This window comes from Pongo pygmaeus, chromosome 2, assembly GCF_028885625.2.
Source record: "Pongo pygmaeus isolate AG05252 chromosome 2, NHGRI_mPonPyg2-v2.0_pri, whole genome shotgun sequence".
Taxonomy (NCBI): domain Eukaryota; kingdom Metazoa; phylum Chordata; class Mammalia; order Primates; family Hominidae; genus Pongo; species Pongo pygmaeus.
Window position 1 is genome coordinate 52,828,374 of NC_085930.1, and position 22,115 is coordinate 52,850,488.

The 22,115-nt window shown below is 40.9% G+C and overlaps 1 protein-coding gene across 2 annotated transcripts in view; it reads right to left on the reverse strand.

Annotated features, from left to right (window-relative positions):
* GSK3B (glycogen synthase kinase 3 beta) overlaps nt 1–19,854 on the reverse strand; it is a 274,814-nt gene extending 254,960 nt beyond the window's left edge. Inside the window, exon 1 of one of the 2 annotated variants that reach the window (XM_054482769.2) lies at nt 18,482–19,854. In XM_054482769.2, coding sequence (XP_054338744.1) covers nt 18,482–18,569 — 88 coding nt within the window. In that variant the 5' untranslated portion in view covers nt 18,570–19,854. The remainder of the gene's footprint in view (nt 1–18,481) is intronic. The other variant, XM_054482768.2, reaches the window with a different exon arrangement.
* Between the last annotated feature and the right edge of the window lie 2,261 nt (nt 19,855–22,115).

Below are 22,115 nucleotides of genomic sequence, written 5' to 3' on the forward strand. Positions count from 1 at the left end.
ACATCACTTATCATCAGAGAAATGGAAATCAAAACCATGATGAGATACCACCTCACCCCTGTTAGGATAGCTATTATCAAAAAAATAAAAATAAAAAACAAGAGATTAAGTGTTGGCAAAGGTGTAGAGAAAAGAGAATCTCTGTACACTGTTGGTGAGAATGCAGATTAGTGCAGCCACTTTGGAAATAGTATGGAGGTTTCTAAAGAAACTAAAAATAGAACTATCATATGACTCAGTAATTACTCTTTGGGTATATACAAAATATTATGAAATCATCACTTTGTACAGATATCTGCATTCCCATGTTCACTACAGCATTATTCACAACAGCCAACATATGGAAACAACCCTAGGTGTCCATCAATGGATGAATGGTTAAACTTCAGTATGTGTATATATGTGTGTGTGTGTGTACACACACATATGGATGGACCTGAAGGACATTAACTGAAATAAACTATACACAGAAAAAAAAAAATCATGATCTCAATTATATGTGAAATCTTTTTTCAAAAAAAGGTCAAATATACAGAGATAGAGAATAAACTGGTTAGCAGAGTTTGAGCAGGGGAGGAAATGGGGAGATGTAGGTCAAAGTATAGGAAGTAGCAAATACCTGGGATAAACATGTCAAAAGATCTAATGTACAACATGAAGACTATAGTTAATAATAGTGTATTGTATCTAGGCTTTTGTTAAGTGTTGAGGAGATTACAGTTGCTCTTGGTAGGGGTGAGGGAGAGGGGGCGGGTAACTATGTGAGATGGAGATGTTAATTTCTTTTACTACAGTAGCCATTTTGTTATAATATGTATCATATTAACATCATGTTGTATATCTTAAATATACATAGTAACATTTATTTTAAATTAATTGCTTACTATTGTACAATGACATGGTAAGTACTCAAAAAATTTTCTTCCTTTACTTCAAGTCTGGAGGGCCTGGGATCAACATCTGGAACCCATTCCCTACTAACTTTAAGGCCCCGGAATAAATCAATTAAAAAAATATATATATTTTAACCTCAGATTCTTCACTCATTAAATGGGGCAAATATTGTCACAGAGCATTATGAAAGTTAAATGGAAATGAGAGTGCTTGGCACACAATAAACATTCAAAGGCTAGCTGAATCTGAATTCTAAAATTCTGGCCATCATCAACAGCATCCAGAGAAACTCAAAATCTATCATGACCACAGACTTTTTCCTAATTAGCTTCTTCCCCCACCCCAACTCCTATGGCCCACAGCAGCATTTCTCACCTCTTTCCTAGACTTTAGAAAGTCTAGGCTTTCTCAGCTATATGTAAGAAATTAACACAAAAAAAGATGTGTTTTTAATTAGATATAATGTGAAATGCATTTTAAAACAATTTCCTACTTCTAAATAAATACTGAAAGCCAACAAGCTAAACAACTTATATTGATACCATAACCCACACAGTGCAGGAAGACAATCTCCTGTCTCTGGGTCTTCTTTTCTAACGACCCAGGAATTGGCCCACCTGCTCCCATTTTGGAAGTCATGACAAATACGACAAACACACCCTTTGTTTCTAACTAAGTTCTCCTTCTCCAATGTAGAGCAGAAATATCAGAAATATCATACTAGAACTTCTCCTCTTTTTTTTTTTTTTTTTTTTTCTGAGATGGAGTCTTGCTCTGTTTCCCAGGCTGGAGTGCAAGTGGCATGATCTTGGCTCACTACATCCTCTGCCTCCAGGGTTCAAGCGATTCTCCTGCCTCAGCCTCCCATGTAGCTGGGATTATAAGCGTGCACCACCATGCCCAGCTAATTTTTGTATTTTTAGTAGAGACAGGGTTTCACCATGTTAGCCAGGGTGGTCTCAAACTCCTGACCTCAGGGATCTGCCCGCCTCAGCCTCCCTCTGGGAGGGATTACAAATGTGAGCCACCCCCACCTGGCCTGTCTCCTCTATCCTTTCAAAAAGCACAGCTCTTCTTTAATTTTCTACAATCTGACAGGAAAGTACACACACACACACACACACACACACACACACTTTTTTTTCTTTTTGAGACAGTCTCGCTGTCTCGCCCAGGCTGGAGTACAGTGGCGCGGTATCAGCTCACTGCAACCTCTGCTTTCCCAGGTTCAAACGATTCTCCTGCCTCAGCCTCCTGTGTAGCTGGGATTACAAGCGTGCACCACCATGCCCAGCTAATTTTTGTATTTTTGGTAGAGATAGGGTTTCACCATGTTGGCCAGGGTGGTCTCGAACTCCTGACCTCAGGGATCCGCCCACCTCAGTCTCCCTCTGGGAGGGATTACAGACATGAGCCACTGCACCTGGCCTGTCTCCTCTATCCTTTCAAAAAGCACAGCTCTTCTTTAGGGTACTCAATTAGGAAAAGAGGAAGTCAAATTGTCCCTATTTGCAGATGACATGATAGTATATCTAGAAAACCCCACTGTCTCAGCCCAAAATCTCCTTAAGCTGATAAGCAACTTCAGCAAAGTCTCAGGATACAAAATCAATGTACAAAAATCACAAGCATTCTTATACACCAATAACAGACAAACAGAGAGCCAAATCATGAGTGAACTCCCATTCACAATTGCTTCAAAGAGAATAAAATACCTAGGAATCCAACTTACAAGGGATGTGAAGGACCTCTTCAAGGAGAACTACAAACCACTGCTCAATGAAATAAAAGAGGATACAAACAAATGGAAGAACATTCCATGCTCATGGGTAGGAAGAAGCAATATCGTGAAAATGGCCATACTGCCCAAGGTAATTTATAGATTCAATGCCATCCCCATCAAGCTACCAATGACTTTCTTCACAGAATTGGAAAAAACTACTTTAAAGTTCATATGGAACCAAAAAAGAGCCCACATCACCAAGTCAATCTTAAGCCAAAAGAACAAAGCCAGAGGCATCACGCTATCTGACTTCAAACTATACTACAAGGCTACAGTAACCGAAACAGCATGGTACTGGTACCAAAACAGAGACATAGATCAATGGAACAGAACAGAGCCCTCAGAAATAACGCCACATATCTACAACCATCTGATCTTCGAAAAACCTGAGAAAAACAAGAAATGGGGAAAGGATTCCCTATTTAATAAATGGTGCTGGGAAAACTGGCTAGCCATATGGAGAAAGCTGAAACTGGATCCCTTCCTTACACCTTATACAAAAATTAATTCAAGATGGATTAAAGACTTAAATGTTAGACCTAAAACCATAAAAACCCTAGAAGAAAACCTAGGCATTACCATTCAGGACATAGGCATGGGCAAGGACTTCATGTCTAAAACACCAAAAGCAATGGCAACAAAAGCCAAAATTGACAAATGGGATCTAATTAAACTCAAGAGCTTCTGCACAGCAAAAGAAACTACCATCAGAGTGAACAGGCAACCTACAAAATGGGAGAAAATTTTCACAACCTACTCATCTGACAAAGGGCTAATATCCAGAATCTACAATGAACTCCAACAAATTTACAAGAAAAAAACAAACAACCCCATCAAGAAGTGGGCAAAGGACATGAACAGACACTTCTCAAAAGAAGACATTTATGCAGCCAAAAAACACATGAAAAAATGCTCACCATCACTGGCCATCAGAGAAATGCAAATCAAAACCACAATGAGATACCATCTCACACCAGTTAGAATGGCAATCATTAAAAAGTCAGGAACCAACAGGTGCTGGAGAGGATGTGGACTAATAGGAACACTTTTACATTGTTGGTGGGACTGTAAACTAGTCACTGTGGTGACTCCTCAGGGATCTAGAACTAGAAATACCATTTGACCCAGCCATCCCATTACTGGGTATATACCCAAAGGACTAGAAATCATGCTGCTATAAAGAGACATGCACACGTATGTTTATTGCGGCACTATTCACAATAGCAAAGACTTGGAACCAACCCCAATGTCCAACAATGATAGACTGGATTAAGAAAATGTGGCACATATACACCATGGAATACTATGCAGCCATAAAAAATGATGAGTTCATGTCCTTTGAAGGGACACGGATGAAATTGGAAATCATCATTCTCAGTAAACTATCGCAAGGACCTAAAACCAAACACCGCATATTCTCACTCATAGGTGGGAATTGAACAATAAGAACACATGGACACAGGAAGAGGAACATCACACTCTGGGGACTGTTGTGGGGTGGGGGGAGGGGTGAGGGATAGCTTTAGGAGATATACCTAATGCTAAATGACGAGTTAATGGGTGCAGCACACCAGCATGGCACATGTATACATATGTAACTAACCTGCACATTGTGCACACGTACCCTAAAACTTAACACATAATAATAATAAAATTAAAAAAAAAAAAAAAAAGCACAGCTCTTCTTTGATTTTCTACAACCTGACAGGAAATTACACACACATACACACACACACATTTTTTTCTTTTTCTTTTTTTTTTTTTAATAAGTAGACTACTGCCACAAGTAGATACATGTTAAACATTTTTTTCTTTTTGAGACAGTCTTGCTCTCTCGCCCAGGCTGGAGTGCAGTAGCGCCATATCGGCTCACTGCAACCTCCGCTTCCCAGGTTCAAACGATTCTCCTGCCTTAGCCTCCCTAGTAGCTAGAATTATAGGCACCTGCCACCGTACTCAGCTAATTTTTGTATTTTTAGTAGATATGGGGTTTCACCATGCTGCTCAGGCTGGTCTTGAACTCCTGACCTCAAGTGATCCACCCGTCTCAGCCTTCCAAAGCACTGGGATTACAGGAGTGAGCCACCACACCCGGCCTATATAAACATATTTTTTAAAGGCCTCAGAGTCTCTCAGTAAAAGTTATTCCTGATGTTCAACTGAATTTAAATGGAATTATACCTTGTTCTTTAGTAAATCCTCTTGGTTCAAGAAGGGCATAACAAGTATTTGCTACTTACAGAGAAAGTAAATTTCTTCCATGTCTAAGAATTGTACCCTATACCAGCCAAACATCTCACAATGCACACATTTAATCACAGAAGGAAATACCATGCTGATATGTGGAAAGCAATTTATTTTTTAAAACCAGATACAGAAAGTCATATTCTACCACTATTTAAGAATTTGTATTATGGCCAGGTGAGGTGGCACACACCTGCAATCCCAGCACTTTGAGAGACCAAGGTGGATGGATTGAGCTCAGGAATTCGAGACCAGCCTGGGTAATATAGGAAAATCTCGTCTCTACAAAAAATACAAAAATGAGCCAGGCATGGTGGCGCACTCCTGTGGACCCAACTAATGTGGATGCTGAGGTGGGCGGATTGCTTGAGCCCAGGAGGTTGAGGCTGCAGTGAGCCAAGATCACACCACTGCACTCCAATCTGATCAACAGAGCAAGATTCTGTCTCCAAAAAAGGTGGGAGGAGGGGGAGGGAAGAAGGAAGAAGAAGGAAGACGAAGGAGGAAGGAAGAAGGAAGAAGGCAGAAGGAAGAAGGAAAGACGACAACACTATTTCCTCTAATAAAAAAAAAAAGAAGTTGTATTATTTAGCAATAGAAACCCTATTGTTTATTAATATTTCTCATCCTCTCTGGGAAAGCTCTAGAACTGACATACTAATACATCAAACAAACAAACATCATCTAAAAGACCCAAAGAGAGGTCATGTAAAAATTAGTTTCGGCCAGGCGCAGCGGCTCATGCCTGTAATCCCAGCACCTTGGGAGGCCAAAGCATCCAGATCATTTGAGGACAGGAGTTTGAGACCAGCCTGGCCAGCATTGTGAAACCCTGCCTCTACTAAAAATACAAAAATTAGCCAGGCGTGGTGGTGGACACCTATAATTCCAGCTACTCGGGAGGCTGAAGCATGAGAATCGCTTGAACCTGGGAGGCAGAGATTGCGGTGAGCCGCATCACGCCACTGCACTCCAGCCTGGGCAATACAGCAAGACTCAGTCTCAAAAAAAAAAAAAAAAAAATTACAGTTTCACAACTCCCCCACAATACAATCACATACCTAAGTACATCCATGACGAAAAGACTTCTCATATTTAAATACTGTCTGTTTACTTTATTCTTTTGCAGAGTAAGCTACTTGGTGAAAGGAAAGAAATTGAACTGTCAGGTTTCACTGTTATAAATCTCTCTTCAGTCCTTAACCACTCCAAATAAAATAACGTAAGGGGATACCGTAGCAGCGTCACAGGCTCAATGTTTCAAAGCTACTGTGCTTACCAACCAGTGCAACCTAGCACCCAAGTCCTTTCTTTCAGTCATCCATCCAAAGATTTCAGAGCCACTCAGTGCTAAGCACACAGTGCAACAGAAGTGTCTGTATACTCTATGTCTCTTTCCTTTCCCTACTATCATTCCTTCACATTTAAGAAGAAAAAAAAAAAAAAAAAACAGGGCCAGGCACGGTGGCTCACACCTGTAATCCCAACACTTTGGGAGGCGGGTGGATCACGAGATCAGGAGATAGAGACCATCCTGGCCAACATGGTGAAGCCCCGTCTCTACTAAAAATACAAAAACTAGCCGGGCATGGTGGTGCATGCCTGTAGTCCCAGCTACTGGGGAGGCTGAGGCAGGAGAATCGCTTGAACCCAGGAGGCAGAGGTTGCAGTGAGCCAAGATCGCGCCACTGCACTCCAGCCTGGCAACAGAGCGAGACTCCATCTCAAAAAAACAAACAAAACACAAATTTAACTTAATTTCTCATATCAAAACTCAAATGTTCCTAGAAACATCAGCAATAGCTTGGTGACCTGTAAACTATCATACCACTAGACACCATATCACATGACAAACTGCCTTCAACTAGAATATGTACTAAGTGACCCAATACAAAAAGGACTGTGCTCCACATACTGCAGAAAATACAAAGATGCATAAAATATTTTTATGTCACGTTGGAACTTATGATCTCCTACGGAGAAACAGGACACATTAACAAGAATACAAGGAAGAACATTAGAAGGGTCACAGAGAGCGCTGAAGGAGTTATATGAAAGTGAATTTCATGCCTTGAGGTAAGCATGAATGACTAAAGAGGTGGCATTTGAGACTGAAAGCCAGCTAAGGTCTTTGAAACAGCAAGGGGAAATAATATATGACGAAGAATATTTGCGTCGAAAAAATTCCACGGGGGCCAAGGCAATCACGGTAAGGACAACATCTAATTATCTTAACAGCAAAACTTTCAATACCCATTTTAACAGTTTTACTAAAATAAGGGTGGAAAGAATCCCTACCCACTCTACAGCAAGCCCCCTTCTGAAAAATTGACAATTTTCAACCTCTTTTAAATCTCAAAATAAGCTGAAAACATGATTAAAAACAAAGGCATAAATCAATGAAGTGTTTTTAAATTACACACACCTTTTCCATTATTTAAGAATAGCAAAAATAATATAACTCTTGGACAAAATTCTAAGCCTGCACTGTCCAATACAATAACCACTAGCAACATGTAGCTAATGAACACTTGAAATGTGGCTAGCCCAAATTAGTATTTTTTTTTTTTTTTTTGAGAAAGAGTCTCACTGTGTCACCCAGGCTGGAGTGCAGTGGCACAATCTCGGCTCACTGCAACCCCTGCCTCCCAGGTTCAAGCAATTCTCTGCCTCAGCCTCCCAAGTAGCTGGGATTACAGGCGTCCGCCACCACGCCCAGCTAATTTTCGTATTTTTAGTAGAGACGGGGTTTCACCATCTTGGCCAGGCTGGTCTTGAACTCCTGACCCCGTGATCCACCCGCCTTGGTCTCCCAATGTGCTGGGATTACAGGCATGAGCCACCGTGCCCGGCCCCAAATTAGTATGTTCTTTAAGTGTAAAACACTCACTAGGTTATAAAGATTTACTACCCAAAAAAAGAATGTAAAATATCTCAATAATTTTTATATTGATTACATCTTGATATATTATTAATTTAGATACACTAGGTTAAATAAAATATATTACTAGAATTAATTTCACTTGTGTCTATTTTTCAAAGTGGTTCATAGAAAATTTAAAATTACATATATAATTCACATTTTTTGGCTTATATAATATTTCTTCTGAATAGCTCTAGTCTAAACAATTACTTAATATTAATATTTTTCAGATTTTTGTACTTGCCTCATGTTGGCATGGTAATCACTTGATAAAATGATACAAAGTAACCTTCCAACATCTATTTCTCAGTATCTAGATACTGCAAGGGTGAGGGTATCTGCCCAAAAAGTATATAGCTTCTTAACTGCCCTTTTGGAACAAATATGGAAAAAAACAATGAACAACTTTTCCAGGTATATTTATCAAACAGTTATCAGATAAGAACTATTCAACTAACAAACAAATTGTGGGATTTCCATACAATGAAATGTTATTTAGAGATATGGGATCTAGAAAACTGGAGAGCCAACCCTGAAGAGCAGCGAAAGAAGTCAGAGGATGACAGCTGTACAACGGTGCCTGGAGAACAACCAGATCAGATCCCAGCAGTTAGATGAGGGCTCCAGGAAAAAGGACACTCCAGGAAAAGAAAGGGGCAGGAGGCAGGTAGAAATCCAGAGAATGTCTGATAAACTGGTACATTTGGGGGGAAGAATTGAGATTATAATTATTACAAACAGTATCAAAAAAAAAGAAAATGGCAACAATAAAGTCTAAAAAGATTAAAAGCAAAGGAAAAAATGTGACTGTCACCTTGAAACAGCTTAATAGCTCCTTAACACTTTAAACAGAGAGTTACCATATCACCCAGCCATTCCACTACTTAGGTATATACCCCAAAAGATCTGAAAACATACGTCCACACAACAACTTGCACACAAATGTTCACAGCAGCATATTCATACTAGTCAAAAAGCAGAAACAACCCAAATGTCCATCAACTAATAAACAAATTGTGGGATTTCCATACAATGAAATGTTATTCAGCAATAAAAAGGAATGAAATACTAATACATGCTATAACATGGGAGAACCTTGAGGACATTATGCTAAGTAAAAGAAAACAGTCATAAATGGCCACGTATTACATAAATCCATTTATATGAAATGTCCAGAACAGGCAAATCTATAAAGACAGAGAGTAAATTAGTGGTTGCCTAGAGTTGTGGGGAAGGGGAACATAGGGAATGACTGCTAATGGGTATAAGCTTTATCTCTGAAATGATAAAAGTGCTCTAAAATTAGATGGTTGGGATGGTTACGCAAGTCTATGAACACCTGTGTAATGAAAAAATGAATGTTACGGTATGTGAATTATATCTCAATAAAGCTATTCTCATAAGGAAATGTGATCACTGTATACTACTTGTTTCTACACAGAATACTGTTCCATATCTACATACTGAGAATAATTTGAATAATAATTTAAATAAATAATAGTTTTTAAATAGTGGCATAATTATATCAGTATGAAAGCAAAACGGAGACGGGCATGACAATAAATGATGTCTACAACAGTAAGACAAAAACAATAAAATTAATTTTAAGAAATAGATAAAAAGCATATAATTAAAAATTATGACAAAAACTACTAGAGGAAACAGCTGTCATAGCCAATGTTGCTTCTAAGAAGTAGGACTGGAGGACAGAAGATTACTTTCCATCATAAGCCCTTCTGCACTATTTGATTTCTTTAAATCATATATTCCTTTATAAAAGTAATTTTTATTCAACAACTAAGGGGGCTTGATTTAGGAGCAGAATGAAACCGTACGCTCTTAAAGAGGTAAAAGGCACAGGCTTCATTGACACTGACGCACTCTGCGCCTCTGATCTCTCAAGAGAACAGGTTTTCTCATCTAAGATGTTAGAAAAATAGAAAGTTAAAAAATTATCCTTTGTCTTTTTCTTTACCATGAAATAAACATCTATTTTAAATGTGCTATTAATTGTTCATTGGTTAGCAATATTAACATTTTACCTCTAATTGCCATGAGAGGAGCTCTGTCATCTTTGCACTTATTCTCCAACTAACTTACATTCAGAGAAATAAGTATTTACTAATTTAATAGGTTAAAAACTAGCAATTTTCTAGAGTTACTGATTTAAATTTGTTTTAATTCTAACACTTCTGCTAAAGCTATTGTTAATTTATGTATGTATACACAAAATGCAAGTCTACTATAGAAATCATTAATCCGTAAAAATTCAGAATACCTATGAAAGGACACATAAGAAATTGTAATGCCAGTGGTCGCCAGGAAAGAGAACTGGTTGTTGCAGAGCAGGAGAGAAGACTTCACTGAATATCTCTAAAATTTTGAACCATGTGAGTAAATTACATTTTTTAAAATTTAAAGCAAAATAGGTAAATAAAACATGCAATTATCTGGCACACTGCACTCAATAATTACTGCCGTTATTACCATATATTATGAGAATATGATATACAGTACGTTGCTCTTCTATATACATGTAATTATATCTTATTATTAAAACTCTACCAACTCAAAGCTTCCCCCTTTCCTTCGTAATTTAAGTAGTGTGTAGAATGTGAAAACCCTGAATTCCACTAGAGCAAATGTCCCTGCAAATACTATCAGTCTGATGTCAGACATAATTCCAGTACCTCCAACTCTTCAGGTGCTCACACCACATACTCAAAATCTAGCATTAGAAATTCAATTGACTCAACTCAATAACTTCAACACAAGTCATGAAGAAAGCGTTAATCAATTAAAAATATTAACTGATTTTGCTGCACTTCGCGAGGCAGAGGCCGGCAGATTGCCTGAGGTCAGGAGTTCAGGACTAGTCTGGCCAACATGGTGAAACCCCATCTCTACTACAAATACAAAAAAATTAGCGGGGAATGGTGGCATATGCCTGTAATCCCAGCTACTCAGGAGCCTGAGGCAGGGGAAATGCTTGAACCAGGGAGGTGGCAGTTGCAGTGAGCCAAGATTGTGCCACTGCACTCCAGCCTGGGCGACACAGCGACATTCCGTCTCAAAAAAAAAAAAAAAAAAAAAATTAACTAATTTTATAAAATAACAGGAAGCAGACAGTGTTGCATTTAAATAAAATAACTTTCCTTGGAAAAAAACCTAAATTACCCAACCTTTCTAGTTACATTAGCCAATTAAGCCCCTAAGAATTTCTCAGACCTCCAAAAGAAAAACTACTTTGCCACTATCACCCTTTTTCTTCAGCCTAACAATTAAGATACCCAGCTTTTCAATTCTCATAGGCCATAAATGTATCTAGAAAAGTTCCTCTCTAAATAGCTATTCATAATTCATAAGAAAGCTTAAATGACTCCATGCAGTGCCTTCTAAGCAGTCCACAAACAAAAGGTACAAGCCAGCCAAAATCCAAGCAGCAATTCCATATATACTAAGGAGGAAAAAAAAAAAACCAGAAACAGTAAGACAACAAATCTTATATCAGATAAAACTCTGCTGCTGAATTAATAAATGTATATGGACAATGGAAGAAAGAGTTGGAAACAATACCCTGGGCTAGCACACTGAAGACTTTAGTACCTTTATCCATACTGCTGAAATCCAACTAGAAGATGGTGAATCAGACAGAGATGACCCAGTTCTCTTCATCACTTCAGTGATCAACAAATTACAGATATTTTATGTAGTTTATGCAGAAGCCCAGGTTTCCAGAAGAGATTTTTCTGCCTCCTGCCTCTTTAAAAGAGAATTAATATTCTCAGATGGGTGCAGTGGCTCATGACTGTAATCCCAGCACTGTGGGAGGCTGAGGCAGGATTGCTTGATTCCAGGAGTTCAAGACCAGCCTGGGCAAGATGGTAAAACCCCCTCTCTACAAAAACTACAAAAAGTAGCCAGGCATGTTGGCGCATGCCTATAGTCCCAGCTACTCCAGAGGTTGAGGTTAAAAGATCACCCGAGCCCAGGAGACAGAGGTTGCAATGAGCCAAGACTGCGCCACTGCACTCCAGGCTAGGCATAGGCAACACAGCGAGACCCTGTCTCAAAAAAAAAAAATTTCTCTGGGTGAACATTTTGAACAATTATCAGAATGATTTACCCTGGAAATGTATGAACCTACATACCCTACATACCCTAAGTAATCCCAATATGCTTGTTTCCCCGAATCATCCATTCTTTTCAGTAGCATAATGCTTAATCAGTACCTATCCATTCCCCTGATCTGTGATTTCAAAAAAAACCAGACAACTCAATGAATTACAACTATATGTTAAATAATAACAAGGAACCATTAATAAAAGCCTGAAAACTAACCTATGAGCAAAGTTTATACTCCATTTGTCTGCAGATATTAGCTGCTCAGGAGCACTTCTGGTTTACTGTCAACTACCAGCCAATTCCAATAAGGTGAGATTCCAAATAACCCAATTCCACATTGACACATAGCTATTATTCTTCGGGAAAACTGAATTAGAAACACAATTTAGTTCGGCCACATGTGGTGGTTCACGCCTGTAATCCCAGCACTTTGGGAGGCCGAGGTGGGAAGATCACAAGGTCAGGAGTTTGAGACCAGCCTGGCCAACATAGGGAAACTCCGTCTCTACTAAAAATACAAAAAATTAGCCAGGTGTGGTGGCAGGCGCCTGTAATCCCAACTACTTGGGAGGCTGAGGCAGGAAAATCGCTTGAGCCTGGGAGGCAGAGGTTGCAGTAAGCCCAGATCACGCCATGGCACTCCAGCCCAGGAAACAGTGCGAGACTCCATCTCAAAAAAAAAAAAAAAAAAAAAAAAAAAAAAAAAAAAAAGTGTACTTTTTATTACTGAATTGATTTGAAATAAGAATCAAGAAATTAACCTTAGACCATGTTGTGAAGGACTTAGCTTTGTGCTGTTGTTAACCATGGTACTCTGGAAATAAAAAGTTGGTTTGACAAAACTAGTTTCAAGACAAATACATCACTACTTCAAGTGATCAAACCAAACATGCTAGGAAAACTATGCAATACAAAAAATGTAAGATTTAATCACTTACAAAATTGGAACCTGCACATTGTTTGGAAGTTGACCTCTCTTCCCAAAATATAAGCAAAAATGGTAAGGGGGATTATAAACTAAGAACCCAAATTGACTAAATTGTGTTTTTTGTTTTTTGTTTTTTTTCAGACGGAGTCTCGCTCTGTCGCCCAGACTGGAGTGCAGTGGCACAATCTCAGCTCACTACAACCTCCGCCTCATGGGTTCAAACGATTCTCCTGCCTCAGCCTCCTGCGTAGCTGGGACTACAGGCGCACACCACCAAGCCCCCGCTAATTTTTGTATTTGTAGTAGAGACGGGGTTTCACCATGTTGGCCAGGATGGTCTCGATCTCCTGACCTCGTGATCCACCCACCTCGGCCTTCCAAAGTGCTGGGATTACAGGCGTGAGCCACCGTGCCCAGCCGAACTAAATTGTGTTTCTAAATCTTATACCACATCAAATGCATTACAGACACAAGTATATTGGAATAATTTACTAAAAATGTCCATTATGTACTGAGTATTAGCTCATTTAAAAAAAATAGAAAACTCAATAACGCAAAATGGAATATTCCTTTTTTATATAAATTTAAAGGTAGAAAACCTCAGGGAAAACAAACTGTTCTTTAACTCTACTCAGTTTTTCCTTGCTGTTCTACTCACACAGGTTTTTATATAAATATACATTTATACATTACACTCAACAAATTTCAAAAGCAATTTGATTTGTATAACCAAGGACGATTTGTATAACTCAAGATAAAATGCCAAGAGTGCAACCTCCACTTTAATGAAAATGCTCTTCTTCCAAACAATGAAAATGCTTTTATTCTTGAAATCAGGCAAAACTCCCCTTCCACCACCACCACCCCACAAACAAACAAACAAACAAACAAAATCAGCTGGAAAATGATAAACATTCCAACAAATTAATTTACTTATCATGGTGATTATGTTCTTAGAAGAACAATATCCGGGGAACCTGGTTGGTCCTGTTAGTACCAACACATACTCTTGTCTCACCCACACAAGCGTTCTGCCCCTCCATTCTCCATTATAGGGTGGAGCATCAAAAGAGGCACCACAATCTCACATCCTGTCTGTCATCTCCAACCCTGTCTCAACTTCATGGGTCTTATTTAAAAGTATGGAACTGTGACAATAGGGTCAACATATGCATGTTCCACAGCTTTCTCTATGCATAAAGTGCACACACAAATAGAGCTCTCCCACTCTTTAGACTCTGCTGCTGGAATAAAATCTCTGACTTTCCCAGCCTTGCTGTTTCTCCAAAATATTATCTCACACCTGCAACTCAATTCTAACATAAGAGATAGTAAAGCATGCAAGTACTGATTTTCAGCTGAACTTTGCCAGTGAAATGAGAAGATGTCACCTCATTTTCTAAATGCAGTTCCCAATCAGCCATAAGGTGATTTGCGAATCTCTGGGTTCCCTTGAAGTTTTTCCTTTTGCCTGTGACTTACTGTCACTTCACAATTAGCATTCTACAGGTGCATGCAACAAGAAAGCATGCAATTCTTAAATATATTAAACGTTTTAACAACTCTGGGGAAGTCGGGTTGGGAAATGACTGAAAATAAAGTTCTGGTTTTCAGTCTCACACATGAACTCTTTTCCACGTTAACACAGAATTATCAAGAAATGGACTGAACTCTAATAACCTAATTTTTAGATGTCATAAAGAGATTAAACTTCCCAGGGGAATACGGAAACTCTAAGTTGCTACCTACTCTTTGGCTTTAATCACCATACGGTGTAATACTGCAGAATAATATGCAGCTACTATTATTCTCTCTTTACTAATAGAAATTTTGATCTAAAAAGGTTTTATATGAGGAAACAACTTAAGTGATACAGACTTATTTCATATTTCTAAATCTTATATTTAAGTATTAAACCTAAACAACTAGCTAAATTTTCTCCAATTGTATACCAGAAGGATTACTAATATTTTAACCAAAAGTGCCACAAACAGTCCCTTACTTTCCCTATGGAGTAAAATATCATGTGATTCTAAAGAAAAACTTTATAAACATTTATTTAATTACATGTAAACTTGGAAGTGAACAAAAATGAAACATTGGTTTCACTATAGCAAGTAAAAAGTAGTATTTCAAATATACTGATTTAAATTTGGGATTAATGCCTAAACTCAACAAAAAGGGCAAAAAATACTTGTTATAAAATCAACTTTTAATTTCTTCTGGAGTCTTCACAAAGTGAAGGCTCTCAGTACTTTATTCTTAGATAAATTTTGCATTTAAAGTAATAGTAATAATCATTATTTATAAAAAAACAAGTTTTAAGCATATATCAAAGATTAATGGCTACATAAAATATCAAAAATGTTTCAGTCACAGTTTAGTTCAAAAAGTATTTTCATTGTTCTGAAATAAACCATCATGAAACTATTATCACCAGGTTTCAAGTGTGAGGCTTTTGAAGCTGTATATAAAAAAAAAAAAATTTAGGTCTTTGATGAAAAGCATTTAAATAAAAGCCCTTAGTTTACTGCTCCCGAATATAAATCCAACATTTTTAGGTGTAGAAAAATTAGAAACTGTGCAATTAATAGACTAGGAAGTCAAATATCATTGCCAGTAACTAACTGCTGTCTGAATTTCAAGGGAACTTATTGTATATTAAATTTTAAGAAAGTAAACTCACCTACCCTCTCACCTCAGCACTTTCTCAATTTTCCCATTACAATTAACAATACAACTCAGCAGTCAAGTCTTCCAGGCCAGTAACATCAGAATTTATTTTTAACTCTTGACTCCTTCACAAATATTCCACTTCAGTCCAGTATGAAGTTCTGCCAGTTCTTCATTCACACTGTCTCTCAAACCTGTTCCTTTCACCCCATTTTCACATTTTACTTTATTCCCTCATGATTCACAACATACACTACTCGCTCCCTAAAAAGGCTCTAGCATCTCTCTACTATAATTCACTAATTCAACTGCAAAAATCATCTTACATCTTATTCAGCAACCAACAACAAATCCAGATCTCTTCTGAATCTCAATCAAACTTGTACAGAACCCCTCTGCCCTCCATCAGCTAACTTTCTCTTATTTCTCAAATTCCATCTGTTCTTCTGTTCTTATTTAGGCTCCTTTAATTCAGATTTGTCAACTTGATTATTGTCTCTCATGCAAAACTCACCATCTTTGTTCCTTGGTACACTCCTTCCACCTAGACCTTTCATGCTTTTCTACCAGTTCAAGTTACCGCCTCCTTTAACATCAGTCTTAATACACCTTGTCCGCAGGAAGTCTTTCCTCTCCCAACCATCAGTCTCACCCCTTTACTCTTTGCCACTCTGAACAAATGATTCAATTTGTATTTTACAATCTTGCAGTCATCACGCTATTGTTTTAATTTTTTTTTCCCATAGCCTCTCTCTACAACTAAAGGATAAGCTTTTGAGAGCAAGGACTACAATTTCTTATGTCTGTTTTCAACAGGGGTTCCTTAGAATGCTAGCATCCTAACAAATGCTTAAAGACTCCCCTTTCTTTTAAATGCCTTTAAAGTCAAAGCTGTCAAAAACACATAATTAACACTAAACTCCAACTTTTTAAATTCTAAATTGACCTATATGGTAATCGGAATTAAACATTTTCATCTGTATATTTTACAAGAGTTATTCCATCCTTAGTATCTGTATTACCAAGAATTCAAGAGTCATTTTCAAAGAAAATCCCGAAAAGAAAATGAAAAGTCCCAAAATGTAGCATTATAATCTAGCATTATAGATCTCTGAAATAAAGCTAATAAATCAATTAGCCCAAATTGACTGGTTTTCAAACTATATTACCAAGATGTAAAACATACAAACACTCCAGTACCACAAGAGGCTCTTAAGTAGCTATTATAAGATTTGTATCATCATACCTGAAAATTACCCCAGAATTTAAAAAGATTTTTCAAATGACTCCATGAAGTGCTTAGAAAGCACGACCCTTCCCTGAAAGATGCATAATCAACTTTCCTCTTTACCTACCCCGGCATTCTCTACTTGCAAGCCACAGGAAAAAAAAAAAATTAACTTTCAAAAATTACCTCCCATTCAGCTATTACCTAGACTACCCTGTTTCAGGCTAGTTCCCAAAGCCAACATGAATTGAAATCTTGAGTTCAACTACAAGTGATCATTTTATGTTGCCTAAGAATATAATCAATTCCACATAACATCATGTTTTGTGTGGGAGGGGGGTTCTTAAAATCTCAGTTCTTTAGTTCTCTCAGTTCTTCTAGGCAACAAAATAATTTGTCTTTGCCCTCATGATGCCCCTCTTTCCCACAATAAGGAAACAATATAGATATTTTTGTTATATTCTGCAAGTATGTTTAAACAAGCTGTCATTAAATGAACTTCTCCATAAACTTCTTCATAAACAGAGATACACGGGAACATTAGATACTTAGTATATACTAAACACTTCAAGAGAATACTTTTCAGCACAAACCCAGGACAAGAGTAGTCTATCCACAACCCTGAACACAGCCCAAATATCCCTATTATTTCTAGGACCATAGCCATCTGCAAAAGCCAAAATGGAAAGGACTAACTACACATTCTTCTAACTGAAACCACAGTTATCTAAATGTGATGGAAAATAACGCTAGAGTGTTTTAAATCGTCCCTTTTAAGGAACCCGCCAGAACATTTAACAGGTAATGAACGCAATAGCACTCCAAAATTGAACTTAAACGTAATGAGCCAGTGACAACATTTAACTTAGTATTTGGGACTATGACAAAACAAATCTCAATCAAAACTTGGACCTATTAATACTTCCAAGTTAACTTTTGATTAAACAAATTATAGGGCGGCAGGTTGGTAATGTCAAAACAGGAAGGTTAAGAGATAACACATCAAACCACTTATCCAATTGAACACAAATGCATACAGAGATGCTACTGCTGCTAGGTATTTATTGGCTCCCACTAGTCCCTTCTAAAGAGAGAAATCAATGGCAGCCTCCAAATGTGAATGGTTACTGAGCAAGTTCATCCACAGATTAAGAACAAATATTATGTGTAGTCATACAAACAAGAAAAAAAATGTTGGGAGGGTGAGACATTTAACGTCTCTATTAAGTATATCAAACTATGATAACCCCTGAGACCTAAAATACCCTCTCATTCCAAATTCCAAAAATTCTGCAAATGTGCATAATGGTTTATTAGTCAAATCTTGTCCTTCTCTTTATTCTAACGGATGGGCAAGTAAACACTGTCATCACCACTTTAACGTGGAAACACTCGAGCACTTGATGAAACTGACTACAAACAGCAAGAAAAGTATAAGAAAGCAGTTACAAATCGAATCATCCAAATAAATATCATATTATCTCAATTCAAGGTTAATGAGACCGGGGGAGGGGGTATGGGAGGAGTAAAGAGGGAGCTGCTTCATCCTTGACTGAAGATAGGTTTTGCCCTTTTCCACTGCCTGTTTATCAAGAGGTCTAATATTTTCAGATCCTGGTATGTCGAGGTTTCTTATATTAAGGGCGAGGTGAAAAAGGGGTGTAAAATAAAATCAATACTCACTGCTAACTTTCATGCTGCCAAAAGCTGAAGGCTGCTGCACCGGCTTGCAGCTCTCCGCAAAGGAGGTGGTTCTGGGCCGCCCTGACATGATCACTCTCTTCGCGAATCACCTTTTCCTTCCTTCCTCCTTTTCTTCCTTTTGTCTTTATGTTGGGGTGTTAGGTTAATGATAAATGCAGCATTAAGTTCTCCCACAGAAGAAAAAGAAAAAGACTTCGTCCTCTTGGCTTTTCACTCCTTTTGTATACTATAAAAAACAAAACAAGCGATGTATTTCTCCTTCAACACAGATCGGCACGGATATTTAACATATAGATGATTTAGGGCTGGGGGAAAAATACAATTCCTTCCCCTCCCTTTCCTGGGAGGAGAGAAAAGAGGGGGCAAATCCTAAAAAAATATGTATCACGTGAAACGGGGGCAAATACTTGATTGAAAATGAGTACTTCGAATATTATATTTTCCTCGGGGATTTTTTTTCCGAGTCAATGAAGAAGGGAAGCGGCGGAAGGATCACGAGTCTCACGCTTGAAGAGAAAGGGGGATGGGTAGGAGGGAGGGAGGGAAAGGGAGGGAGGGGGTGGCTCGGAGATGCGACGGGAAACGCTGCAGCTCCGGCAGCCGCGGGATCCGGCGGGCTGACGGCGGGGGCCCGGCGAACTGGAAGGCGGCGGAGTCGCGAGTCAGTCAGAGGCGGGCGGTGGCGGCGGCTCCTCTCCTCATTGCGCCAGGAGCAGCTGCAGGCGGCGGCTGGATCCAGCGGCCATGGCGGCGGCGGTGGCGGAGGCAGCTCCCTTCAGACCCCAGGCAGCGGCTCCTCGACTGCTCCCCATACGCTGGGGACATGGGAACCCGGCAACCGCTTCCGTCCCTCGGGGCCCCCTCCCCCGTCCGCGGCAACAGCTCGGCCGCCCTCCCGCCCCTCGGCTCTGCTCGGTGCCCGCTCAGGAAGTGTCCGCGCTTTGCCCCAGCCCAGAGCCCTGTCAGCGGCTGCGGGGCCGGCTCCTCCTCGCTTCCTTCCTTCCTTTGTCACTCGGCCCGGGCGGCGGCGGCAGCGGCGGCACAAACCCGCATTCGCCCGGGTCAGGGGCTGCTCTGTGTGAGGAGCACTGTCTGCGCAGCCGCCTTGCACTTCCCCGCTCCCCCTTCCCCCTCCTACTCGTCCTCCACCTCCTTCCTCCCCCACCCAACCTTATACCGCCCAGCGCCCCGCCGCCCGCGTAACAGGCGTCTGGGAATCGCCGGCCGAGCCCCACGCTCGCATGCTTCGGCTGGGAGCCGAAGCCCGAACGGAGCCAATCACGGACGTCGTTTGTTTGCGGCTCCTCCCGGAAAAAGCCGATCAGCCTGAGAAACCAATTAGAAAGTGACGCTGGGAAACCACGCCCAAAGAGCGGAAAATGCCGAAGGTAGCCGAACGGAAAGGTTGAATTCGCCTTGTTCGGTGGCTGGCTGGAGGAGACATTCGACAATGGCAACAGTGGCCAATCAGAGTCCCCGGCCCTTACGGAAAAAGCTTGAGGAGTTGAGGTCGGTGAAACCCAGAGACGCTGGTGAAACTGCACGGCTGGGCGCCGCCGCCGCTTTGTAATTGGCTGGAAAACTCCGCTGGGAGCGTACTTCCCTCGGTGATTGGTGAAGAGAAGGGGGCTTCCGAGGGCAGTCTGGCCAGTCAGGACTTCCCCTCCCTCTCCAAGGTGGGGAGAAGAAAGCGAAGGGAGGGAGTCTATAAAGCGCTGTCTCATTGGCCTGAAGCTTAGGCGCTGGAGTTGGGGCAAAAGGGAGAGGGAGGGAGCCTGAAACTCGCGGCGGCGGCCAATCGGCTCTTACTGCCGTCCAATCGCAAGACCCAGCTGCAGTGTGATTGGCCTTCGGCCTCGGTCCCAGGAGCGGGGGAGACGCCTGACTCGGGTCGTGGCTGACGACCCGACGGTTCGCCTGCGGCCGCCTCCAACAACGGTGGAAACCGCACACAGGGACCGCGGGCCCTCGGCGCAGCAAATCGGAAAGTGCTGCGGTCGGCGGCGCTGGGCTCTGAGCGCTCAAGCGAGCAGAGGGGTCGAGGGGTTCTCCCCACCCACAGGAGGCTCTCGGCGGGGCGCAGCCAATTCTGCGCGCCCAGGGCTCCCCTCTGCCGTGGATCGCGTGTGCCGAATGTCGGCCTCTTCCCCGAAAGGGCCAGACGGACCAAGGGGGCCTTCCCAGCCGGCTACAAGCTCTCAGACGCTAAAATGGGAACAAAGCTTCCAGAAAGGCAGCGCTTTTGGGCGGCCGCGCCCCGCCCAGCCGCGGGGGCCATTGATACAGAGGCCTGCTGCGCTTGGTGTGCGCGGCCCGGCCGGGCCTCTGGAAACGCCCATGAGAAATGAGCTCATGCTGGATGCGCGCGCTCCTTGGGCGCAACTGCCCAGCGCAAAACGGGCCCCGAAAGCAGGTGAGGGGAAATGCCGTCAGGCCGGATATCCTGAAGCCTCCGAGGAAATGGGGGGGTCAGAGGAGCCCGTGGTAGCTTTGGATCTTTTGGAACTAGGGTGATCTATAAAAGTGCAGCTTGAGAAGATTTCATACATAAGACCAGCGTCCATTGTTCTACCATAGAACCAGTTCCTTTGGTCTGCTTTAGAACAGTGAGGTATGGCTACGTCAAGATAGCGGAGAAAGTAGAACAGACAGTTGCCATCCTGATTGTAATCCAGTGGTGCCTATAATTTCTACCTGCAGAGTCATCTCTTTCTGTTAAGATGCTGTCTCCAGAAAGCACGTGTAAAAGGACCTATATTTGATCAGATTACCTGGCTCTTGCTTTGAAACACTGATGAAGGACTTGGGACAGAACAAAGTAAGCTTTGATGGAAGACAGGAAAGGTCTAGATAGTGTTTGCAGATTCAAATGGCTACAGAGGCCAGACAAGTAAAGCAAATGAGTGAGACTGGCCTTGTGTAAGACAATGGGGAATGATAGGGAAAATGGCAAATTGGAATATCCATGCCATAACTAAAAGGAACAGCTGCTCAGCTCTAGCAGATTGTTGCCCTCAGGAATGTGGGTCCGGTGTTCTCAGATGTTCAATATTTTTCTTCCCAAAAGAAACCCCAACATTGGATTTTTGTGTGAAATCTCTGCATTTTTAAATGTTGGTAACCAAATTTTCAAACCCTGCAGGCCAACCTAAAAACATCCCTTGGCCGATGAGTCATTGGAAAAAGTGTTAATAATTGTTAGGGGCCCGATAGCAGTTGGAGGGTGAAAACAAAATGGTTTGGGACCTTAAATAATTGAAATGTATCTTTCTTTCTTTCGTTCTTTCTTTCTTTTTGAGACGGAGTTTCACTCTTGTTGCCCAGGCTGGAGTGCAATGGCGGGATCTTGGCTCACCGCAACCTCCGCCTCCCGGATTCAAGTGATTCTCCTGCCTCAGCCTCCCAAGTAGTTGGGATCACAGGCATGTGCCACTATGCCAGCTACTTTTGTATTTTTAGTAGAGACGCGGTTTCTTCATGTTGGTCAGGCTGGTCTCGAACTCCGGACCTCAGATGATCTGCCTGCCTCAGCCTCACAGAGTGTCGGGATTACAGGCGTAAGCCACCACACCGGGCCGGTTGAAATTTATCTTTAAAATACTGCACCTTTAAT